Raw genomic sequence first — 25292 nt, forward strand, 5'->3', positions numbered from 1 at the left:
CCCTGCTCCAGCTGTCAGCCCTTCTGATTGGTTGGTGTCCACCAAAACCCTGTGCTTGTGAATAGCGCTGCTGACTGGAAGCAGTAGGTAGATGAGATGCGGTCCCTGTGCTTTAGAGACTTGCGAATTTATCCCTGATGTTGTCTAGTGCTGCCTCCCTTCTTTTCCCTGGCTCTTTAGACAAGGAACCCTGGCAGGACGATGGGGCTGGACACCAGGGAAGGGGGCTTGGAATGCAGTGCACTTTGGGTGTATCCCCATGTTAGCAGAAGGGGCCTCTCCTTGTATCTCTGCAGCGCCCTCTGGAGGTGAGGTGAATGCTGCAGTGTTTGAGCTGCGTGATCTGGTGGCCTCAGGGCCTAGAGTTGGCTCGAGCCCAGCGGCCACTCTGGCTCTGCCTCCCATGCCCCTTCAGCTGTTGTTGGCCCAGCCGGCCACCACGTGTCTGCACCTGTCCAATCACAGTTACTTTGCTGCATCAGAGGAGTTCTCTAACAACAGAACACCTACCAAGTCTGTGGTGGGGTGGAGAGGACAGGTTCTGTGCCCACCCCTGCCTGACCCAGTGAGTGGGGGCCAGAGTCGACTCCCGCAGGCTGCTGTTAGGTCATGAGGAAGTTTGTTGTGTACTGTTTATCACTGCACAAGATTCTCTGCTCATGGGCTCCTTTGATACCCTGTGCATCAGTGGGGTCAGTGAGGTCAAGTCTGTGTGTTCCCTACTCTGGCCAGCTGCCTGGGGAAGGACCAGTCTGGGGAGTGAGGTGGCTCGTGCAGTGGCCCCAGAAGCCTGGAGAGGAAAGAATTCAGGAGCCTGCAGGCCATGCTGGTGTCTCTGTGCATAAGTTAAGAAGTAGAGCTGAGCAGAGAATGGGACAGACTGTCACCGTAGGGCCTGGATGGAGACTCAGAGCAGGATGGACAGGCCTCAGACCACAACAGGTGTCTGGACCACAGGCCAAGACGTTCCTGGGGCTGGAACAGGGCAACCTCAGGACATGTTCCTATGAGGCAGCAAGCCCTGACTGGCTCCTGCTGATTGAATTTTCTTGTCCTGATCACTAAATAACTGGATTCTCTCTCCTCACCCCAGCACAGCTGTCTGATTTGATCCTCATATAATCCTTTCAGGGAGCCACTGAAATCCATCACCATTTTGCAGGGATGGAAAATGAGGCACAGGAAGGCAACTTGGTTTTTTTAAGGCCACCCAGCCATGAGGGACAAGGAGAGGCTGGACTAACACAGGGGCAGGAAGAGGTCTTTGAATGTCAGGAGAACTGGGTTCTAGCTCTGGCCCCACCACTCCACGTGGTCCAGGCCAGATCCCTTCCACACTCTTGCCTCAGTGTGCTCATCTGTAAAAATGGATGTGCTGTGTATTTCCTTTCAGCTCTGGTAAGTCTAGACATGCTGCTTCCCCTTGTACTAAGAAGGCTGCAGAGGGGACTAAGGGCTTTGGAGATGGAGAAAATCCGAAGGGAGAGAATTCCCTGGGTGGAGGGGAGGGAGGTTGGCAGGCGTTATCTTGTTTGACCCATCCCCATGTTACTGTCTCCACTGCTGTGGTTTGGTTAAAAATAAGGCACTGACTCACTTTGCAAAATGGTGGAGACGTTGGTGAGATTTGCCAGATGCAGCCAATCCCCTTTCCAAGGAGATATCCTGTCGGGTCCCAGAGGGTCAGGCTGAGTGCCCAGGCCATGGAGATTATATCAGGTGTTCTCAGCCCTAGTTGCATGTTGCAGTCACCTGGGGGCAGGGGTGCTGCCCAGACCAACTGTGTAGACTCTCTGGGATGGAAGCCAAAATGTCAGAATTTTTTTAAAGCACCCAGGAGATTCCAGTGAGTCCCAGAAAGGCAAGTAAGGCTATTGCTATGCGGTGCTTAATGGCACTGGCTTTAAACTCAGTGGCCCGTGTGATTTTCCATTGTAGGTTTGTCTTGGGCCACCTAACATGTTTGCATTTCTTCCCTTATCTGTAGGATGGGGCGAAGTTTAGAACCTACTTCTTTGGGTCCTTTATTGAATTAAGTAGGATATCCCACGATGGTGATGTAGGACCCACTGTAAGGACTGATCAATAACTCTTGTTGTCATTTTTACAAAGATGAAGATTGAGACTGTGCTCTGGGGCCATCCACCACTTAAAACAGGAGAGAGACACAAGTAAGAGCTAGAATGTGATGCAAAACATGATACTTGCAGTAAATGGTGCCCCAGCACACGGTGCTCTGGGACTTCATGGGCCTATGAGACAGTTTCTGATTGAGGTTTTCAGGCAAAGGTTCATGGAGGATGTGGTATTTGAGCTGGGTGTAGAAAGATGCATAGAACCCGGACAAGTGGAGAGGAGAAAGGGCATTCCAGGCAGCAAGCTCAGCTTGAACAGAGCATGGAAATAGGGGAGTGTCAGGTGTGGCAGGAAATGCCTGGTGTGACGGAGACTTGGAGATAAGCAGGAACAATAATTTCAGAGGAGGGGGCTCCTCTTTGAGAACGTTGACTGGCAGATGGCAGTGTTGAATGGTTTTCCTGGAGGCTGAAATGATTTTCCTGGGCACTTGCCAACATCTTTTGATCAGGTTTTGAATGACTGGCAGCAAATTGAAGGGACACCAACTCAGTGGCTGTGGCAGTGGCTCAGGTGAGAGCTAGCAGACCTGGGTTTGGGAAAGGAAATTCAGATGTGAAACTTTGCAGGGTAGAATCAATGCAGTCCTGGGGCTGGTTGGAGTACTGGAGGAGGGTGAGAACCCCAGATTCCCAGGCACAGGTGTGTGGGAGGCTGGTGTTCTGATCCAAGATTGTAGAACCCAGACTAGCGCAGATGGTGAAACCAGGCATCAGGGTGGAAGCTCCCCCGCAGTCCTTTTCTGCAGAGGCAAAGCTGGCCCTGTGAGCAGTTCAGGCTGCAGCCAGGCTGGTTTAAGGATGGAGGGCTGGGCAGGGCTGACCTCACAAGGCAATAGAAAGACAGATATGGGAGAGGAACAGGCAGTGGAGACCCCAGGGTGTTGTGTTCCCAGATGTCTAGGTCAAGCAAGAGTGGAGGACCTCAGGGGCAGAACCAGGGCCCTCACCTGGTCTGCAGGTGTGCTACAGGGACCAGGACAGTGGAGGCAGCAGCAGCTCATTTTGTTCAGTTCTCTGCAGTTTCCACATCTCATCCTACAAAAAACCTGGGTGGTGAGATGGTATCTGCCTGCACTGAGGGAAAACCGAGGTTCAGAGAGGAGAGGTGATGTCGTCTGTGGTCACCCAGCTGGAAAGCATCGAAGCCAAGGCGAGAACAGGTCCTCTGATAACAGGCTCCAAGTCCTTTCCCCATCGCTGCCTAGCAGGATCAGGTGTAAATAATAATAACAGCACTGGTGACAGCAGCACCAGTGACAGGCACAGCAACAGTGGCTCCTGTGACTGAGGACATACTAGGTGCCGGGCTCAGTCCCCGTGTATTATGAATCCCCACACCCACGCTGTGTAGTAGGCCATCATGGTCCTTAGGGAAACTGGCTTAGAGAGGGGAGGTAACTTACCTAGGGCGACACAGCTAGTGAGTGGCAGAGTTAGGAGTTGAATTTGGGTCTGTTGGGCTCCAGAGTCCACTCCTTTCATTACATCACTTGGCCTTGAGGTTCGGAGCCAAAGCCTAGGACCTTAGGGTTCCGCTCATTGCCTGTAGGTTCTTGAGAACCTTTGGATGAATAAATGGTTGGGTGAACAAGTAAGTGAGTGAGCGAATGAGTGAGTGGTAGCAAGCGGCTAAGTATGGTTGTGGTGTTTCTCCTAGACTCCAGAAATTCCCTTCAACCAGCCCAACAGCAAGTCCGACAACAGCACCAAATCTGGAAGCCAACAAATCTCAAGCTCTTCCCAGAGCGCAGACATTCTGGGCAGAAAGAGCGAGGGGGCCGGCACCGTGGACCCCATGCTGATGACCAGCATCAATGGCGAGAGGCCCCAGGAGTCGGGCCCCAGCGGGACACCAGCCAGAAAACCCCTGCCCTTCAAGAGAGGGGTGAGGAGGGGCGATGTGTTGCTGATGGTGGCCAAGCTGGACTTGGACTCAGCCAGGCCGGAGCAGAGGACCCAGCCCCGTGGGGCACCCACTTGCAAGACCCCACCCCCAGCCACAGACCCTGGGGTTGAAAAGAAAGGGGAGACCTCAGAGACTCCTTGTGGCCCCCAGGCCAGCACCAAGGATGCAGCTCCGAAGGCTGAGAGGACCCAGGCTGGGGGTCTTGGGGACCTGGGAACTGTGTTACCGACAGAAGGCGAGAAGGATCAAGGCACAGTGAGGAAGGGGGGCGGGGCCCCACAGACCAAAGGGGTGAAAGGGGGTGAACTCCAGGGCACAGAGGGGCCAGGGGAGGGGGGGCAACCAGGGACAGTGGAGAAACGGGGAGGGGACCCCTCAAGCAAGGTGGCAAAGGGGAATCTCTCCCAGGAGGCAGCCGGTGAAAGGAAGTGGGCTGGGGCCAGAACCCAGGTGAGAAGGTGGGGAGTTTCCCTGGGCAGAAGGAGCAGGTGGGACGGCCCCCAGAGTAAGAAGGACAAAGAAGGTGTGCTCCTAAGTCAGGCAAACAAGACCGAGGAGCCTCAGGCCAAGGCAGAGAAGGTGGGCACAGCACAAGGACAGGTGGGAGAAGCCCCCGGAGCAATGGAGAGAGCAGGTCAACCCCAGGGTGAGATGGAAAAGGTAGGGCAGCCTCAGGGCAGGTCTGGGGAGGCAGGGAAAGCTGGAAGGAAGACAGAGAAGGGCTCTCAAGCCCCAAAGGAGATGGATGCACGTGGGGAGACACCGGCAGCAGCCGGGAAGGAGGACCAGCCTGAAAGCAGAGGGCAGGAAGCAGAGGAGCCCTGCACTAGCACAGGTGATGGGGGCCCAGAGCTGGAGCTGGAAGGACCTAGAAAGCCTGCTCTGGAGAGCTGTGCAGAAAGGCCTGAGATGAAGAGCCGAGAGGGGCCAGCCCTGCAGGAGGGGAGCGGAGGTGGCCAGAGCAGAGTCTCGGACCAGGTGAGGGGGCCACAGCACCGGGAGTGGGGAGGGGCAGGCCAGAGAAGGAGGAGTGGGAAAGACCTGCGTTGGTGCTGGACAAGCTGGGGGCAGGAGGTGGACAGGGAGTTGAAGAGGGTGGCCAGCCCAGAGGTGGGAGCAGACACTTCCCTCTTGACAAGCAGACGTCTTGAGGCCCCCACAGCACCTGTCGCTGGGTGAGAGTCTCCATAGGGTGAGAGAACATCCCAGCCGTGTGAGATGTCCCCTTGTGGCTGAGCTTACAGTGTCACGTGACAGTTCTCTGTGCTGCGTACATAGCTGATTGCCCAAAATGGAGATTCCTGGACCCCACTTTGGAGCTTCCCATTCAGAAAGCTGGGGGTAGGGCCATGGCTCCTGCATTTAAATAAGCACTCCCCACCCCCACCAGAACCTTCTGATTTAGGTGCTCCCAGACCCACTGAGAAACTCCCATGTAAGGAATTCAGTTCCCTTGGTTCGTGGGGGCAGTGTCATCTTGCTCTAATTTATGTGATCTTTGCTCTCAGGCTCCTGAGGACAGATGGTACGAGGCAGAGAAAGTCTGGCTGGTTCAGAAGGATGGATTTACTCTTGGTAATTAGGGGTGTTAGCACCTCTGGGATCTAAGTGTTTTCCTCTCTTGCCCCCTACTGCTGCTAGCCACGTTTGTCAGGTCCTGATCCTAGTTTGGGGAGGGCGGGGTGGGGAGGGGTAAGGAGCAGCTGAGACTAGGATGGGGATAGGTGGCTTTTTGGGTGGGAATGTTTAGGTGTCATTTCACTCTTGGCAGCTAGTCTATTAGGTGCTGTTTTCAAAGGCTTTTGAGCCTTGTTAATTAATTATTTAACTAATCATTAGAGCAACAAGCATTGTTTGGTTCCTGCAGTGTTGCTTGAGGAACTCGGAGCCTAACTCGGAGCCGAGGGCAAGTGGGCACGTGGATTTCGTCTCATGAGCCCACTTTTGTCGGTAGCTTGTGGCTGTTGACCAAACTCTGCTGAGAACGGATTCCGAGTCCCGTTCAGAACACAACTGGAAAGTGTGATTGATTAGTGATGTCTGTTATGGGCACTGGAAGGAGGAGTGGCAGCCTGTACACCATTACCTGCCACCCCAGATCTAGGTATGAGATGGGTCAGCACACCCAACCATCTGGGTGCCGACTCTGTGCCTGGCACTGTGCCAACTGATAAGAGTCCCACATGAGTCAGACCCAGCCTCTGTCTTCAAAGGGTCTGGGGTCACAGATCAGAACCCTCTGTGTAAATGGGCTCCAAGGGGAGAGAATGCTACCCATTTCTGACCTGTCCCAGGCTCCCTCTCCAGCTCCCTGTTCTGGCTCAGTAGCTGAGAACCTCTTTCCTCCCGTTTCCTCTTCTCCTCTGCCCCTGTCTTCTGCCCTCTGCTCCTTCGCTGCTCTTCTCTCTCCCCCTCCTCTCCCTCCCTCCCTCCCTCCCTGTCTCTCTCCCTCTCCTAGCGACAGTGCTGAAGCCAGATGAGGGAACAGCCGACCTGCCGGCAGGAAGGGTGCGACTTTGCATTGATGCTGACAAAAGCATCACGGAGGTGGATGAGGATCAACTTCACCGGGTGAGACCTTGTCCCCCTCCCCGCCTGCTCCACGGCTTCCTTCCCCACCCCTGCAAGAGATTTCCTTGTGCTTGACTGCAGATAATCCTTGGGCTTGATGCCCCGGAGGGAATTACAGGGAAGGTACTGCTCCGCTGGAGGTATACTACTGAAGGGTCTTTACTCTGTCCCATGGTGCCCCGTGTATGAGGGCATATTAAGAGATGTTTGTCAGGTCTGGGGACTTGGAGTTCTTCTGTTTGACCCAAGAAAGTGATTGTTTTCCTTTTTACATACATTCTAAATGATGCTACAGAGCATGCTTCCTTTTTCATTCTGGCTGCCAGGGAACTCAGAACCAGATTTGCAGCTTGCCATTAACCATAGCATAGGTTCCAATGGCCTGCCTTTTGGATATCAACCTTTGTTTTGGTTTTGCTTTTTCAGTTGTTTTGCATAATTTCTGCAATACACCATAAGGCTATTTGAAGATAAGTCGGAGTGTAATGATAGAAGTGAAAGGTCCTGTCCTGATCGTCTTCCACCCCTCACAGCCTACTCACTGAGAAGGAGTTTCTTCCAGGAACTCCATGTGGGTCTCCTCCATCTTCATCTCTCTTTGCTCCTCCTCTGTGCACCCCAGGCCCTTCACTCCCCCTGGTGCTGGGAGTTTGCAGAGGGCCAGTGTCCTCAGAAGAAAAGCTGACCCATAAAAGAGCTCAGGGTTGACCCAAACCCCAGAGCATTAGGCCCAGAAAACTCCTTGAAGCTGGAAAGAATGGTAGGAAGTTCATTAAAATGGAAAGGCTGTAGTCATCCCTTGCTTCCGGGACAGTTTTGGCGTATTTCCAAGTGATCAGTGTATGACGGGCTATCGGAGGAGTGGGGCAGTCAGGACATTGGCCCCCTTCCCTGTCACGGAGCACTTGCAGAGCTCCCCGGTGAGACCTAGAAGAGGAGGAACCAGTAGGGAATGCTCCTTCCCTCTGGAGCATCACCCTCTTTTTGTGCTCGAGAGACAGAAAGCACTCGAGTCTTGCTGCATCGTCTTAGGAGCATTCCCCTTTCCAGTGCAGGAAGCCACAGGAGGAAGGACCAGTGTGAGGAGGGGGTGGGGCCTGGGTTGCGCAAACACCAAAGGAGAGAGGTTCCCACCCATTTCATCCGTAGGGTTTCGTCGTTCCCTCCAAAGTCCTTGTGTCCTGTTCTAGTCTTTGGCACGCAGCTCTCCGGGGACAGGGTCACCAGGGCTGTGTGTGTAGGGGGGCCCAGGAGGCCAGAGGACATGCTGTGTGATGATTCACAGGCCAACCCCCCCGAGCTGGACCAGGCGGACGACCTGGCCTCCCTGGTCAGTGTCAATGAATCCAGTGTCCTGAACACACTCCTGCACCGCTACCGGGCTCAGCTTCCACACACCTGCGCTGGGCCTGACCTGATTGTCCTCCAGCCGCGGGGGCCCCCGGCACCTTCTACAAGCAAGGTGAGGGGGACCACAGTGGGCGGGGCTGGGGCAGTGCAGGAGGGGTGGGGTGGGGGGAGTCCCTCTGCATCTCAGGGGAGAGCAGAGCAACCAAAGCCCCCAGCAAACCTGTCTGTGAGTAGAGAGCTGCAGAATTGAGATTCTGGTGCACAGTGGGTGTTGGGGAGCGTTGGGGACCACTTGATCCCCCTCCTTAGAGGGGAAAGATGAGTAACTGATAAACAGCAGCAGAAGCATTAAAGATGTAATAACAAGAGAGAAAATACTGAACGGGTGTCAACTATGTAACAGGCACTGCTTCAGGCACCTTCGTGTGTCGTCTCAAGTAATTCCCAGGCCCGCTAAGAGTGGGGACAGGACAGGTGAGAAGCGGGCTGGGCTGCCTAGCTCACGTTCGGTAAGTGAAGGAACTGGGTAGAACCCGCGCCGCTGGCTGCTCTCTACTCTGAGCCCAACCCTGGACTCTTGGGAGTCCCAGACACCCACGTGAATTGGGAAACAAGCTTCAGCTCCACTTTATTTTTTTCCTGTGGAGTGTAGAAATGGCTGTTTTTGTCAAGACCGCAAAGCCAAGGGAATCGCTCAGCGCCACCTTGTGGAAAGGCCTGCAGCTACAACCGAGTAACTGGAGCCCGGTCCCGTCCATGCGTTCAGGGGATCTTGAGTGGGGTGCTTGTATGCCAGGCACGGAGAGAAAAGCAGGAAGAAGACAGGCAAATGAAGCTGCCTTCATGGAGCTTCCATTCTGGTGGGGGAAGACAGGCCCCAAGTAATAGCGATAACTGCGTGGAGCAGATGAACGTGGGGAGAGAGAGGAGGTCAGGAGAAGCGGGGCCAGGGGTCATGCTGGGTCTCACACGGCATCATGCTGACTCAGCTTTTTCTCGGAGCGTGATGGGGCTTTTTAGCAGATCAGTGACACGGTCTGACTTATGCTGTGGAAGATCCCCTTGGCTGCTGGGTGCAGGTGAGATAGAGGCTGGCAGATGTGGAGGCAGGGAGACCCTTTGGAGGTCAAAAGTCTTATCTGTGTGCAATTCTGAGACTTGGGGGTGGGGTTCAGGTCTGTAGAACACCTGCTAACACCACAGGTGCCTTGGGAAGATCACAACCCCTGACTGGCCTCAGTGTTCTCATCTGTCAGTTGGGGATGAAACGTCACATCTTGTCCTTTGGAGTCTCATGAGACAAAGCCATTCCTAGCCCCTGAGTGATGCTAAATCCGTGAAAGAGTGGGGACAGTAGCCCTGCAGCCCCTCTCTGAGGCTTCTCTTCTCCAGGATGCCCCCCCCATTGCCCTCCAGGCCTCTCTCCAGCTCCTGGCCAGGGGCCTTGGAGGGTGACATGTGTACTCTCCCGTCCCTTGCTGGGCCCTGTTCTCCAGGCTGTCCGGTATTGCAGCATCTGTTACACAGCCTGGGCTAGAGAGCCTACAAGTGCAGGCATTGGGATTCTGGTAGGAAACACTTGAGTCCTATGATCCCTCTGAGCCCCTGTAACCCTGGGGTGGAGGTGGGGACCCCTCAAGTCACTCAGCCTTCCACACCCAAACCCACAGCTACCTTCTGTTCTTTGGGTAAGTCTCGTCTGTTTCCTCAAATGGCCACCAGGTGGGAGCAGAGACTTGCGGTGAGGCTGGGACTGCGGCCACCTGGAAGATGGGCTGATGGGGTCGTGGCAGGGCTGGGGTCCTCTCACTGGGGGCCTGGGCCCACCTGGGGTCTGGGAGCTCAGTGTGTGCCGGCTGGGGTGAAGGTACAGGCCTCTGTGGGCGTGAGCGTAGGTGTGACTGTGCGGGTGTAGATGGGCACAACAGTGGCGTGCAGAGGCCTCTGCAGCTTCTGGGTATGTGGGCCCTTTAGCACGCCTGTGTGCAAGCATGCGAGGGTACCAGTGCACAGGTACAAGGGGACGTGTGCACAGGCGCAGCTGTGTGTCTGCAGAATACTCTCTCCCTCCCTAGGCCTGAGGAAGCCAAGGATTGGGATAGCCTGTCCCTTGAACTTTGTTTCCAAAGTAGGAGGAAGCTCCAGGGCTCAGACCCCAGGACCCTCTGTCTGCCACATGCCCCAGGGCTCTGTCCAGCCAGGGTGGGGGCTTGCCCTGCTTTGCCAGCTTTGGGATCCTGCTGAGCCTTGTGTTTTGCATCAGGATGGGGATTCATTCCTGTTCTGGGGGTCTTGGGGCAAGAAAGGCCAACAGTGCATTGGGGGCACCCCTCAACCTCAGGCTGGAGGTCCAGGCCAGGAAGAGGGCTGCTACATTGGAATTTGTGCTCCTGGTCCTGCCGAGCCACTGGGGAGGGCAAATGGGGCCTTGCTGGCCTACTGGCCACCCACTTAGCGTCCTGAGCTTCTGATGTCCCGCTGCTGGGCCTGTTCCCCGGCTCCCTTTGGTGCCTTTCCACTGACCCCACTTTTGGTACTGCCCTCTTCCATTCTCCCTGAAAGCCACGCTAAACAGATTTTTGTCAAGATCACCAATGATCTCTACTCTGCCAAGCTCAGTGGTCAGTTCTCTGGTCTCCTCTGACTTGACCCTCAGTGGTATTTGAAGGGTTGGTCCCTCCCTCCTCCTGCCATCACTTCCTTCCTTAGCTCCAGGACTCCACTTTCCTGGTTTTCCTTCTATCCTGCCAGCTCTCCCTCTTAGCCTCCTTTTGCTGGTCCCTGGTCTCTGCAGGTCGGGGTACCGTGTCGCCACACCTCTTCTGTCTTCCTTTTTAAATGCCCACTTCCTTGGCGATGTCATCCAGGCTTGTGGCTTTACAGTGACTCCCATTCAGTATAATTTAGTTGTTTTGTTTCTCATCTGTCTTCTCCCAAATGAAAGCAAGCTCCTTAGGCAGGGCTTTTTAAAGTCAGATTTATTAAGTATAATTTACATACAGTTAAAAAGTCACCTTATTTAGTGTTCAGTTCTGTAAGATTTTGAGAAACACATACAGTTGTGTGACTGTCTGCATCATCAATTACAGGACAGTTCTGTCACCCCCAGAAGTTCTCCAGACCCTTTGGTCATCCCTTCCCCCCATCCTGCCCTTGGCAGCCACTGATCTGTTCTTGTGTCCCTCTTCCCTAGTTCTGCCTTTTCTGAAAAGTCACAGAAATGGAATGGTGCAGTGTGTAACCTTTTGAATGAGCTTCTTGCACTTACACAGTGCATAGGAGACTCACCCACATTGTTGCAGCTACCAGTCGTTCGGTCTTTTATTCTGTCCTATTTTATTGCACGGCTTTGCTTATCTACTCATAGTGGGACCAGTTGTCCTGGTTTCCCTGGATGGAGTGGTTTTCTGGGACGTGGGACTTTCAATGCTGAAAACAGGATGGTTGGTTATCTTAGTTCTTTAGTTGAAGGACATTTGGGTTGTTTCTTGTTTTTGGTGACTTTGAGTATATATTCAGTATAACCAATGACACAGGATTTTTTGGAGACACAAATGTTCATTCTCTTAGGTGAATTCCTCAGAGGGGGATTGCTCGGTCATATGACAAGTGCACATCTCAGTGTAAGGAAAGAACTGAGCTGTTTTCCAGAGTTGCTGTGCCGTTGAGCATCCCCACGGCTTGTGTGAGAATTCCAGTTGCTCTGTGTCTTCACCAGAATTTGGTAGTGACTGTCAAAAAAAACCCTTAAAAACATTTTTTTCTAGCCATTTTAATAGGTATGTACTGGTATCTCCTCATGGTTGGTAGGGATTTCCTTTATTTGCTTTGAGTAGCATTGTGTACCCTGTGCCTCAGACAGCGCCTGCTACTTAGTGGACACTCAGTGAATATTTTTGTATTGAATGAAGAATGAGTGGATGAATGAATGAGGTGGAATTGGCTACAAGTGTCGTCTCAGTCTGTTATGGCAAATACATAGCACGTGTACCGCTGACCCCACCCCCCACCTGTTCTGTTTCCGTGGCAGACATCACTAATCAATTGTGCCATTTTATCCAGCTGCCACATTTCAGGCAGGTAGGATCCCATGATTTGTGTAGCAAGTGAGCTTAACACAGCGCTAGTTCAAGCCTCTCATTATCTGTAGAGGCAGTCTAGGCTCAGAGTAGGGTCATAGGCTTAAAGGACTCACAGCGAGCCAGTGGCAGGACTACATCTCTGGGCTGGGCTCTCCCCAGCAAAATGCAAAACTTCTCTGACAAGGCTGGAATAGGATGGGAGGCAGGAATGTGAATTGGGGCTTGAGGCTGGGGTGGAGTATGGTCTTGGAGTGCTCCCTGGGCACCCGCTGGGTGGAAAGACTGATGCCTGCAGTCTTCCTGCAGGTGCCCAGGGGCCGCCGGGACGGCTTGCCTGCCCACCTCAGCTCCCTGGCCCAGCGGGCGTACTGGGCTATGCTGAGCCAGAGGAGAGACCAGAGCATCGTGGCCCTGGGCCGGAGCGGAGCTGGGAAGACCTCCTGCTGTGAGCAGGTCCTCGAGCACCTGGTGGGGATGGCGGGCAGTGTGGACGGCAGGGTCTCAGGTACAGTGGTCTCCAGGTATCGTGCAGCTGGGACAGGGGTGGTGGGTAGGAGGGTAGGGAAACGAGAGTTGGAGGGCGTGCTGGGCGGCTTCTCATGTCCATTCAGCTAGCATTCACTGAGCACCAGCGTGCAGACCCTGTGCTTGCTTTTGGGCGGGGCCACCCCTAGTCTGTTGGACACTGTTATGTAAATTAGAAACAGGTCCTTCTTCCTCAAGGGGTTCACTGCCATCTGTGCAGCAGTCATCACACATTAACACTGTTAGAACCAAACACTTGACTGCCACTTTCTGGGCCATCATCCTACTAAGTGTGCAACCTGTGACTGTGATGTAGGTGCTGCACTCCCTTGGATGTGGCATCCTAGCGCAGTGCACAGACTGCTGGACTGTGCAGAGGCCCTGACAAGTAAAGATGAGGGCAGGGCCTGTGCTCATGAGTTGCCGGCAGCTAGAAGGGAGACCCAGCTGCACCCATGTGCCAGACTCCAACGCTCTGCACCATGTGCTGGTGGAGCCGGTTCGGGGAGAGGCAGAGGGAGCGCAGAGGAGGGGGGTGGAGGGCTTCCTGGAGGAAATGATTTTTGAGCTTGGTCTTAAAGAAAGAGCGTCAGTTAATAACACCAGTTACAGCATTGACAGTGATCATAGTCAACCCGTGCTGAGCACTTTGCTCCAGGCTCTATTCCAGGCAGGTTAACTTATTTTAAATTTAAAGCAGCCCTGTGAGGTAGATATTATTATTATTTGAATTTTATAGATGGACGTTAAGGTGCAGAGAGTTTAACCAAATTGCTCGAGGCCACACAGCTGATACATCCTAGCGCTGAGATTCAAACTCAGGCAGGCTCCAGGTCTGTCACCCGGAACAAGTGTTCTCGGTATCTTGTTGCCCCTCTTAAGAGCTTTTAAGATGTTATTTCTCCTAATTATCTCCCACCATGAAAATTTAGTGCTGCAGACACACCACATACCTGTTTACACAGTGTGGATATATGTCTGTGCTCCATACGTAAGTAAAACTCCCCCCACCCTCAAGAATCCTTGAGGGCAGTATTCTCCCTGTTGAGAGCACATGGTCTAGGCAACGTTGCTTTTCTAATAGCAAACATAACACTAACACCACTGCATTTGGAGCACGTTCTCAGCACTTTATGTTATTAAATGTTTTGGTCTTCATGACAACCACATGAGGTAGGTAAGTTCTATAACTACCCCCTCTTAACAGTTGGAGTATCTGAGGCACAGAGAGCTTAATGACTTTGCTCCAGATCAGGTAACTAGCAAAGGGGAGAGCCCATATTCAGATCTTCTTAACTGTTGTACTTTCCTGCTTCTCCACTGGGGTTATTCCAGTGCTTTGTTGATCACCTGCTCTGCACCTGGCCCCAGTTAGGAGCTGGGGATACAGCGGGGAGAGGCACCAGTCTTGGCCCTCCTAGAATGTAGTTCTGCTGAGAGTGTGTGTTGGAGAGTGGGAGTCAGGCTAGGCTGTATTCAGGTGCCCAGCGCAGTTGCTTGATAAATAGTTGTGGGGAGACTGTAGGGCTTTCAAGCCTGCTGTGCTGGTGAGTTCCCTGAGAGCAGGTCTGAGAATGTTAATGCCCTGCCCTCCTCCTAGACTCCACCAGGCCGGGGAGGCCCTAGGGCAGCCCCCGTCACCCAGATTGCACCAACCCCGGGTCTGTGTATCTCCCTTTCTTGACTCAGTCTTGCTCCCCCACACCCATGCTCTTAGCGCAGGGCCAGGCCAGCGGTGAAATAGGTGCAGGTTAGAGATGAGTTGGGAAAGTGGCGGGGCGCCTGCTTGGGCCAGAATGGGGTCTTGTGAGAGGTGGGGCGGCAGTGCCTGGGCCATAGTGACACTCTGCCCCATGCTCCCACAGTGGAGAAGATTCGAGCCACCTTCACCGTCCTTCGGGCCTTTGGCTCTGTGTCCACCAGTCACAGCCGCAGTGCCACCCGCTTCGCCATGGTGATGTCGCTGGACTTCAATGCCACAGGCCGAGTCACGGCTGCTCAGCTCCAGGTGAGGCCTCTGGGTGGATGGGAGAGGGGGTTTTGGGGGCTGCAGTGGCCCCAGCGCCACTTAGCAGAGCCCATGCCTCCAGCTGGGACCCTGGAATACGTCTAAATGGTCATCACTCCCCAAGCTGTGGCCAGCATCTCCCCACCTCACTCAGGGCCCCGGACACCCCCTCCTGGAGCAAGCTGGCCTGTCTGTGCCTTGAAATATCGCAGGGATGAAATATTCATGAGTAAATATATAATTCTGCTGCTCGTTAGCTAGGTCTTAAGAGCGTCAGCTGAAATTTAACAGACGTTTACCGGCCTTCCGCGGCAGCCTGTGTGTGACGAACACATGGTCTGTTTGTTCCTATCTCCAAAATCACCCGGCCCCTCCCTTTCCCCCCGCAAACATTCTGTTTGAACAGAAAATAGGATTAGGTTATTAGAAGGGCTGTTTGTACGTGGAGCTGGGATCATATCCAGACTCACTGGTGCCAAATAAATCCCTTTTCTGGCCTGGCCCTAAAATTCTACCATCCATCACCATTTGGGTCAAATTATTAAAGGCTTCTGTTAAATAAGAATATGTTGGAAGGTGGCTCTATTTAACTGTTACTACCTTTGGATTCCTTAATCGGAGTAAGCCTGTTGCATGGGTTGACTCCTTAGATGGACTCTGAATCAGTGAGACAAAGAGCTGGTAAGTATGAATACAGAGGCGTCTTGCCAAGTTGGGACCTGAGATGTGGGTCAAGGTGGGCCAGCCTGACAGGGCCTCGTGCTGACCTTTCCCCCTGCAGACCATGCTTTTGGAGAAGAGCCGTGTGGCAAGGCAGCTGGAAGGGGAAGGCAGTTTTGAGGTTTTCTCCCAGATGCTAGCTGGACTGGACCTGGATCTCAGGTGAGTGACTGGGCCAGGCAGGGACAGCAGAGGGCACTGAGACCCAGGGCACCTGCTCTTCAGGGGCCCAGCCTTCACTCTGCTGAGAGGCAGTGGAACCCAGTGGTACCCATCTGATTCCTGCTGCTGGTCCTGCTCATGCACTGGGTGAACCTGGCCCAGTGTCATCGACTCTGAACCTCCATTTCTTCCTCTGTAAAGTGGAAATGTTGACTGATCTTATAGGAGTTAGTGAACTGACTCATGTAGAGCTCTTTTTATGTGCTGGGGGGTGATGGAGGCTGTCTGCTGTGATGGTGGCGTTTCGTTACAGTTTCTGACAGCAGCATGGAAACAGAAGACCCCACATCTTCCAGAAGTTCCTAAACTCTGTGAGAGCCTTGGGTGCTCAGGAGGGTTTGCTTGAGTGGGTTACCTCGGCAATGGAGCTCAGGGTGAAACAGCCCGCAGAGTAGCCAGGAGATTCATTTTGGAGTGCTTCCTGGGGGAGGTAGCCCAGGGAGTCATCTCTGCCCCTCCCTGACTCTAGGGCATCATGTGGCTCCCTCTCTCTGAGCCTTGGTTTTCTCATCTCTTGAGTGAACGGGCAAGGTTCTAGTGAAGCCCCAGGGCAAGGAAAAAACTAGGCCTTTTCCCAGGTGAAGGAGGGATAATTTGCAGTTTGTCTCTTTGCATCCCCCATTATTTGTCTGCCTTCCTCCCCTATCTGAAGGTCAGGCTCAACCTGTCCTGAGCCTCCTGGGTAAGGCTGGGAGAACAACTGTACCCTTCAGATAGAGGGAAGATTACAGGAAACTTCTGGTTTTCAGAGCAAGGTAACTGAAAGTAAGGAACCTTCTGAGAAGCCTTTGGGAATATAGAAGAACTTGGAGTAGACTGGTGTAGCATTGTGGCTAGGACCACTGACTTTGGGGCCAAACTGCAGGGATTCACAGCTGGCCTCTTCACTTGCCGACTGTGTGACCCCAGGCTGGTGACTTCACCTCTCTGAGCCTAATTTCCCATCTGTGAAATGAGTGTGTCTACCTCAGAGTGTTGTGATGGTTACAGAGTGAGGAGTGTACAGTGCTTAGAATGGGGCCAGAGCACAGCAAATGCTTTGCACGTTTGTTGTTGTTCTTCTGGAGGTTTAGACCTGCCCCAGCAAGCCCATCACGTCCTGATCTGGTGTGTGCTAGAAAGGACTGGCTGTGGAGTCAGAGGGATATCTGTTTAGATACAGGCTTTGCCTGATGTGGTCGTCTCTGAACCTCAGTTTTCCCTTCCTTAGAATGGGTACCTACTTGTCCCAGCCCTGTGGGCATTTAAACCAAGTTACATGTCTAGGTGGTAGACATGGTGTGTGGTGCATAGTTGAGGGGTAACATGGGAGAGCGTAGACTCTGCATGTAGAAGTTTGAATCCTGCTTTCCAGCTTCATGTCCTCCAGTGAGGGGATTCACCCATGTTTCCTCATCTCTCAGAAGACTGGAGGCCATGCCCCTCTCCCTTGTGAGCCCACGTGTAGGTGATCAGTTCTGTACCCCTGGGTGGGAGTCTATTCTGGGCCTAGAGCCATCGCCTGGTGGAGAGAGGGGAGTTGAAGGCTCCTCCTGGACTGCTACCAGCAGAGGATGCCAGGCCTCATGCCAGGATCGGATCTGTATGGGGAGGGCTCCGTGTCAGTGGGCCTGACTGAGGTGATTGTGATGTCCTTAGGAGCTATGACAAAACTGACCATGGCATGGGGTTGCCCCAGATGAGTTTCAGGGACCTGGGAGAGTGGAAAAAAGTTCTTAGAACATCCCAGACCTTGTGGGGTGTTATGGTGTCTCTGGGGGCTCCCTGGTGACCTCCCAGGCCATCTCCCTTTCTCTGCCTCTGCCAGGCTGTTGTCTAATCCATGGTGAAGCTTCCAAAGGAGAAAACTGATTCTCACTTCCACAAATGTCCTTCCTTTCTCCTATGCATTCATGTGGCAAACTCCTTCAAAACCCTGCTCCAAAACCCTTCTTTACAGGAGTGCTGCCTGATCCCTGCTCTCTGTTTCTCCTTGATACCATTTTGGTGCCTGGTATGTGCTTTGGTTCAGCACCTGCCATACTGGGTCTTTCTTCCTCACTAGACTGTGAGATCTTTGAATCAAGGGCCCTGCCTTATTCCTTTCCTTCTTCCCAGGACTTAACACAAGACTTGGCACTGGGTAGATGCTCCTTGATTATTTGTCAAGTTGAATTTCCAGCTAATGGAGTTGAGACCAGGTCAAGTGCAAGGAAAACGAATATAGAGCACCTATCCTATGCCAAGCCGGCAGTGGGAGTTTATATATAAGATCTCCGTTAATCCTGTGAGGCAAGGGGAAGGATGCCCACTTACAGATGCGTTAGAGGGACATCCAGAGAAGAGAACCACCTTATCTGCTAGCTGGCAGAGTTGGGATTGGATTCACAGTCTCTCTGACAAGGGACCTTGCAGGGTGTGAGACAAAGAACCTGGGGAGATGGCACTAAAGGCCCCAGAACTGGAGAAACTGACTGGGAACTGGTGAGTGAGCACTACTTCCTATGAACCAATTTGAGCCCCGTGGTGGTTGCGGGGGTCATAGGCTGGGCTCTTGTGAGTAGAGGGTGCCTGGAGGAGGACATGCCTCCACCTTCCCTTTTGCTTGCTTTTTTGAGGCCTCCAGGGTAAGGCTACCTACCTGCAGGCACCTCTTTTAAGGATCTTTTGGTTTAAGGGACCTTAAACATCATGTCACTTTATGGGGTGAAGACAGAGACCAGGAGAAGGGGCAGGTGGCAGGACAGCATGGGATTCTGGACTCTGGGTGCCAAAAGAACTCAGCCTGACTCTCAGCTCCGTGTTTGCTAAGTGTGTGGGCAAGATGCTAACCCTGTACCTCTATTTTGTCATTTGTAAAATGGGCCTAATATTTGCACCTATTGGGTAGGGCTGTCATGAGTAATCTTAGATCTTGGCATACAGAAGGGGCTTGTTCAAGTTGACAGTCCCAAGTTAACACAGCTGGTCCTTAGAGGACCTGGAGTTAGAACCTGCCTTTGTGGCTATAGTCCATGACTTGCAGGGTTTCCTGGCACTTAGGAAAGGATGAGTGAGGGCAATGAGTGAGGAATATTGGCCAGGGCCTGGGGTAGCCACTGGGGCTGCTTGAAGCATTGTGTGACAGCCACTGGTGTATGTGGGCCCTCCTTAATAACTTCTCGTCCCTTCTCTGCTTCCAGGACAGATCTGTACCTGCACCAAATGGCAGACAGCAACTCCTTCGGCATGGGTGTGTGGCCTAAGGTAAGAAGGAGGTCCTTCTGGGTGTGTTCCCATGGATGTCTGTGTCCCCATGGCGAGGGTCAGAGGGTAAGGAAGGGGTCTTCTGTGTGACTTAGCTCTTTTGCCCCCAGTGTGCATCGTTGGCAAAGATTGGTAATATCGGGGACCTGGGCTTGTCAGGGACATGAGAGTTGTACAAATGGAGGGAACCAGGAGGTGGTATGTGTAGAGATGAGAGCGAGGCCTCTGCGACAGGCTCTCTGGGTTCAAACCAGAGCTCTGACACTTTTTGGAAATGTGACATCAGGCATGGAACCCAACGTCTCTAATCATCTGTATCCTCTTCGGTAAAATAATCATAATAGTTGTATCTGCCCCAGGGATTTGTGACAATGAAACAAAATGATGTGCAGAAAGTACTTAGATGCTGGGCTTGGATTAAGTCAAATCAGTGAGATACTCTTAGTAAGTATTATTGATGATTAATGTAAGTAGGTGCAGTCAGGTGGCTTCCTGGAAGATATGGCCTGTGAGTAGGGCCTGGAGAGGTGCTACTCAGTTGTTTAAAAAAGAGAAAAAGAGAATTGTTCACTTGTTTATTCTTTTTTTTTTTTTTTTGTATTTTAAAAATTGTTTTCTGAGTCACTCCCCCACCTCCACTCCTACCATCACCACCTGTGCCAGGTCTGTGCTAAGTGCTGGAATTATGGACTGCATCTGAATTTTTACTCTATCAGGAAAAGACTTGGGAATTAATGCAATCATGTGAGATAAGAATATGCCAGAGATGGCACCAGAGGACAGTTGGAAGAGCTACCTGGCCTCGGCTGGGGAAGGCTTCCTAGCCAATGGGACATTTGACCTGGCTTTTGAAGGATGAGTAGCTCACTAGATAGAGGAGGGTGGATCATTTCTGCTCCAAAACCTCTTCCCAAATATACATGTCTAGGAAACAAACAGTGCTAGAATAATTAGGTATCCAAAGGAAAAAAAAAAGAATTTCAATCTATGAACTCACACCATATACAAAATTAACAAAAAAGTGGATCTAGACATAAATGTGAAACTAAAAATCATAAAGCTTCTAGAAGAAAACAGGAGAAAAATTTCTATAACTTTGGATTGGGCGAAGGCTTCATAGATAGGACACCAAAACAGTGTCCGTAAAAGAAGAAATTGATGAATTGCCCATTATTGAGATTAAGAATGTCTGCTCTTTGAATGTCACTATTAACTGGAAGAAGATATTTGCAAATCACATACCTGATGAAGTCTTTGAATCCAGGATATATAAATGATTCTCAAAACTCATAAATAAAACAACCTGACAAAAAAGATGGGCAAAAGATTGCAACACAGACTTCACCAAGGAGAACACATAGAAGGCAGATGAGCACGTGAAAATATGTCAGCATATAATTAGTCACTAAAGAAGTTCAAAGCAAAACCACAGTGAAATACCACTGCACAATTACTAGAATGCATGAAAAGATTGGTCATACCAACTGCTGGTGAGAATTTGGGGTAACTGGAACTCATGCAGTGGCTAGTGGGCATGTAAAATAGTACATCATTTTGGAAAACCGTCTCTTAAAAAGTTAAACATTCACCTCCCATATGATACACTAGCCTGCTCCTAGATATTTATGCAAGAGAGTGGAAGTGTACGTCCATGCAAAAATTTTCACATGAAAGTTTGTTAGCAGTTTTATTTGTAATAGCCAAAACCTAGAAACTACCCGAATGTCTATTAACAGGTAAATAGATGAATTTGTTGTGGGATATTTATAAAGATAGTACCCGACTCAGTCATAAAAATGCGCTACTGATATATCCAAGAACAGAATGGTTCCCAAAATAATTCTGCTGAGTGAAAAATCTCAAATGAAAGAGTGCAACCCTATGATCCCATGTACGTGAAACTCTAGAAAACACAAACGAATCTGCCGTGACAGTGAACAAGTCAGCGGTTAGCTGGGGCTTGGGTGGGGACGGGAGGAGGGGAGAAAGGATTATAAAAGGGTACTCCCTGGGTGATAGATGTCCATTGTCTTTAGTAATGATGCTTATCACGTGCGTGTTAAAGGTGAGTGGTTTCTGTTTGTCAGTCACACCTCAGTAAGGCTGTCACACACAGGCAGGTGCACGTGCGCGCGCACACACACTGCTCAGTGCTATCCACAGAGGTACTGATTCAGTCGGTCTGGGGCAGGCCTGAGAAACTGCATGTCTTATAAGTCCCCAGGTGATGCTGAAGCTATGGCTCCAGGGACCCCGCTTTGAGAACCCCTGTAGGAGAGTGTTTCCACAGTGGATGGAGGGGATGGGGTGGGGTCAGTCATGCGGCTCCCCTACCTTCACCATCTGGCCACCCCGCTTGGTTGGGGAGAACCTGCAGTCTGTTCTTCTTTTGTGTCTTTTCTCCCCTGATTGGGAGCCGTTCGGAGCCCAGACTTCCGCCCTGATGGCAGAGGAGAGCCTATCCCAGTGCTGGGTTTTCTTTAATGAGTTTGGGCTGAATGTATCCCTTTTAATTAGCAAGAGAGTGGTTGGTTGTTTTCTTGGTTTTGAGGAGGAAGGGGGTCTCAAGCCAGGCCCTTGTGCACCTCTCCAGCCCGACCTGTTTGTTCGCAGTCTGCCCACAGGAAGGAGGCACAGCGTGACTCCACATCAAGGAGGCGTTTGAAGTGGTTTCTTTTTTTCCCCTGTGTTTCTGCGGAGTGTTTTTTTAGACCAGTTGATTGTGGGCAGTGGTAGGGTATTTCTTTGTTCTCTCCCTGGTACCTGGCAGGTGTGAATAGGGTGTTTTCTCTGTTCTCTGGGAATAAAAATAAAATCTGAATACTCATTGTTCTTTGATAACTGCCTGGCTAGTTTTCGGGGATTGGGCAGTTCACTTACAGTGTCAGTAAGGGGATTTGGTGGTCAGGAAATGCCCCCCAAGGATGAGAGCTGCTCAACACAAGCTCCCAAAGTTGCTGGATTCAGGAAATAAAAATAAAGGATGCCTAGAACTTACTCATCTTGTAACTGATCTAACAAACAGCATGGTGACTATTGTTAATAATGCTGTACTTGTTGTATGCTTGAAATTTCCTAGGAGAGTAGATCCTAAGTGTTCTCACCACACACCAAGAAATGGTAACTATGTGAGGTGATGGATGTATTAGTTAATTTCATTGCGGTAGTCACTTCACAATGTGTGCATATATCAAATCCTCACACTGTACACCTAAAAATAGGCAGTTTTATTTGTCAATTATAACTCAGTAAAATTGGAAAAAAATATAGGATGCCTGGTTAAATTCAACTTGCTGATAAAACGTCGAATACTTTTTTGACTTAAGTATGTCTCAGGTATTGCATGGGCAGGCCTGGACAGTTGACGTTTAATCAGAGAAGGTTGCCTGGAGGAAGTGAGTACAAGCTGGCCTTGGACTGAGAGTGAAGTTAGACAGGTGCAGGGAGGCCAGTGTTCCTGTGACACGGAGCCCCTGATGCAAAGGTGGCAGCAGGAGGACAGCAATCAGGTGCAGGGGCTGTAGAGCACAGGTGAGGCTGTGGGGTGTGGGGCCGTCGTTGGAGCAGGGGTTCAGCGGGGAGCCACCACCGCGGGGCGGTGCTGTCCCTCTGTGGCCGCCTCTGCCCACTGACTGCCAGGTCCCCCTCCTGGTCCCTGCACGTTTCAGCTTTTAAATAGAACTTATTTGAACTCTGCCAGGGCACCAGGGCACATTTGAAATCACAAAGCTTTCGTATAACTTTCTCTTCTCTATAGTTAATTTTTTTGCAACCTACCCTGATTTTTTTGAAAAAGTGCCAGCAGCAGTGGTCGTAATAATAATAGTCCTGGTCACCCAGAAGTTTGCTTCTGGCTGTCACCAGCCAGGATTTGGCCGAGGCACATCCATTTTTTAACAACCCAGGCATCAACTGTGGAGGAATGGGCTGCAAACAGAAGGGTGGGAGATCACGTGCTCCTCCAGGGCTGTGCCAGGAGCTTTCTCTTACTCAGGTCTCCTACGGACCCTTTGAGGGAGGGGATTATGATCACATCTATTTCTCAGGAGGAGTAACCAGGCTCAGGGAGGTGAAGCTACTTGTCTAAGGGTGCACAGCTTTTAAGTGGCAGAGGCGGGACTGGATTCCAGGTCGGCCTGGCTCCAAATCTGGCACTCGTGTTTGTCCCAGGCTCTCATCTCAGGCCTGTGCCCTGGCTGAAGACCTTGTGCTCTGGGTGTGGCCCACTGTGCACCCTTGGGTCACTCACCATCTCTCAGCTTCTGTTTTTCCACCCGTGGAATGGGTAGAGCAACAGCCAGCTTATCAGTGTGCTCGGAGGGTGGGGGACTCAGAATATCTTGCTGATAGTGACTCTGCCCCTCCCCGACTGGGTGGCCTTGGGCCAGGGCCTTACCCTCTGGGGCCTGTTTCCTCTGATGATTGGAGAGAGGCGTACCTGCTTTCCAGGGTTAAAAGCACCCAGGACCACACAGTGGTACTCAGTTAATGCTTTCCCTCCTCCCTCCCTAAGTGGACTTCCAGTGCCCAGACAGGACATGGACTAGTCAGTGTTGAGATAAAGGGAACTCCTGGCTCTGGATGGACGCCTGTCCTGCCCTCCTCACGGTCTCTAGGACGTTCACCCACCTGTGCAGGCACCAGTTTGTTTTGCAAGTGAATTGAGTCAGTGTGCAGCATTTTCCTCCCAGAGGTGGCTCCAGGTCCAGGGGGTGGAAGGGTGGGAATCTCCTGGGTTGGTTTGTTGTAGAAACACAGGGGAGCCCCCCCCCAACTCCCAACCCTATAGGAGAGGGACGTGTTCACATCCCCTCAGCCCGTGGGGTCTGGGCCCTGCTTTGTGCTTACAACCAGGGGGCAGAAGGCCCAGGACCAGGGCCTTGCTCTCCACCAGAGAGGAGCTCCCAGTGCCGACCATGGCTCCCCCCCCGCCCTTGGCTCTGTGAGAGAGGCCTGCACGACCATCCTCGGGGTTCTCCGCCCCTAGTGCTCCTACGCCCTTCTGCTTGGAGACCTTTTCTGCCTCCCAGCACCCACTTCTCCTCGCTCATTCTGTTTGCTTCATCCACTGCTTCTTCCTGGAAGTCGGCTCCTTGCCCCTCCCCAGAGCCCCTGGGCCCTGCACTTGCTCTGTGCTGTCAGTGTCTGTCCCCCTCCTTGGACTGGGGGCCCTTCGAGGACAGGCTGCACCTGATTCACTTGCCAGGGACTGCTGGGTGTGAACTTGGCTTGCAGTGGGGAAAGGTGTCCCTGGAAGGCCGGACGGCCTGGGTAAAGGCATGGGGGTCAAGCCCCGCATTCACTGAGCACCACTGTGTGCTGGGTGTTGTGCTGGTGCTTTACAGAGTCCACTGCTTTCATCCTCACAGTGGCCCTAAGAGTAGGGTTGGCTGCTGCTTCCATTCACAGAAGTGGAAACTGAGCCTCCAGTGCGAGGACAGGAGATGTGTGCAGTCATGCTGCTAGGATCGGTCTGACTCCAGATGCAAACCTGGCCTCTCTGTGCTGTCAGACTCCAGGGTGCTCTATGCACAGCCGGCTCTCATGTAGAGAGAACATTTTGGATTTTATTTTTTTCGCTAAGTTACCAGCCACATTTGGTTAACCTTAAGACTTTGATTGCATCAGACAAATCCTGGGCATCTTCCAGGTCGACTTTTTTTCACTAATTTTTTTTTAATTGAGGCAAGATGTACAGTCAAGTGTACAGAATGCATTAATTTTAAGTATACAGCTCAGTGATGATTATATTCTTAAACACACCTGCGACCCCACCCCAGATCAACACCTAGAACCTTCTTCATTCCAACAGAGGCTCCTTCGAGCCCCCACCCCATCAGAGGTATCCCTCCCACCCCAGAGTTACCATCCTGACTTCTCTCCCCATAGGGTAGTTTTGCCTATGTTTGAACCTCACATAAACAGAACCACACGGTGCATGGTCTTTTGTATGTGGCTCCTCTGACTCACATGGGGTCTTTGGGATTCATACACGTGGCCTCATGGTCAGTGGTGTGTTCTTTTTCATCGCTAAATAGTATTCTGTCCCTATGCCCTGGCTGGACCACCCACTGTTCATCCATCCTCCTGTTGGTAGACATTTACACTGTGAGTTTATTTAATCCTCTAATCTGACTGATTCCTATTTTTGCAATTTTGAGGCAAGGACTGGCTTTCATCAGGGCATTATTATGCAGAGGTGTCTGGCTCCTTAGAAGTGTAGGGAACTGTAAACATCCTCCTGATCCTAATTGTTTTTGCTCAGAAGCATATACGTTCATCCCTCTGTGTCTTCTGTTGCAGCAGAGACTAGGGGAGGCGGAGAGGAGAGAAAAGCAAATAAGCTTTAGTTGAAGTTTTCTAATTCTCCTCATATGAGCTAAGTGGCAGATGATGGAGTCTGCCTGTAATTTAAAGTCAAATGCTCGTGGCTGACAGTGGAAGCCATGATAAATGTGTTGCCACTGTCCTTTTGGTGTCCTTTCTCTGCTACTTTGAGATCTCATAAATAACCAAGAGCGGGTTGGTGAGATGCCTTTCTTTCC

At 51.7% G+C, this 25292-nt stretch overlaps 1 protein-coding gene across 7 annotated transcripts in view; it reads left to right on the forward strand.

The window, feature by feature from the left end:
• Positions 1–25292, forward strand: part of MYO18B (myosin XVIIIB) — a 215563-nt gene that overhangs the window by 13167 nt on the left and 177104 nt on the right. For 6 of the 7 annotated variants that reach the window (XM_074356762.1, XM_074356764.1, XM_074356765.1 and 3 more), the window contains 8 exons: positions 3796–5022; positions 5553–5619; positions 6503–6615; positions 7901–8077; positions 12354–12552; positions 14438–14580; positions 15362–15462; positions 18684–18747. In XM_074356762.1, the coding sequence (XP_074212863.1) occupies positions 3796–5022; positions 5553–5619; positions 6503–6615; positions 7901–8077; positions 12354–12552; positions 14438–14580; positions 15362–15462; positions 18684–18747 (2091 nt within the window). Of the gene's footprint in view, positions 1–3795; positions 5023–5552; positions 5620–6502; positions 6616–7900; positions 8078–12353; positions 12553–14437; positions 14581–15361; positions 15463–17670; positions 17986–18683; positions 18748–25292 lie in introns of those variants that run through there. The other variant, XM_074356766.1, reaches the window with a different exon arrangement.

This window comes from Camelus bactrianus, chromosome 32, assembly GCF_048773025.1.
Source record: "Camelus bactrianus isolate YW-2024 breed Bactrian camel chromosome 32, ASM4877302v1, whole genome shotgun sequence".
Taxonomy (NCBI): Eukaryota; Metazoa; Chordata; class Mammalia; order Artiodactyla; family Camelidae; genus Camelus; species Camelus bactrianus.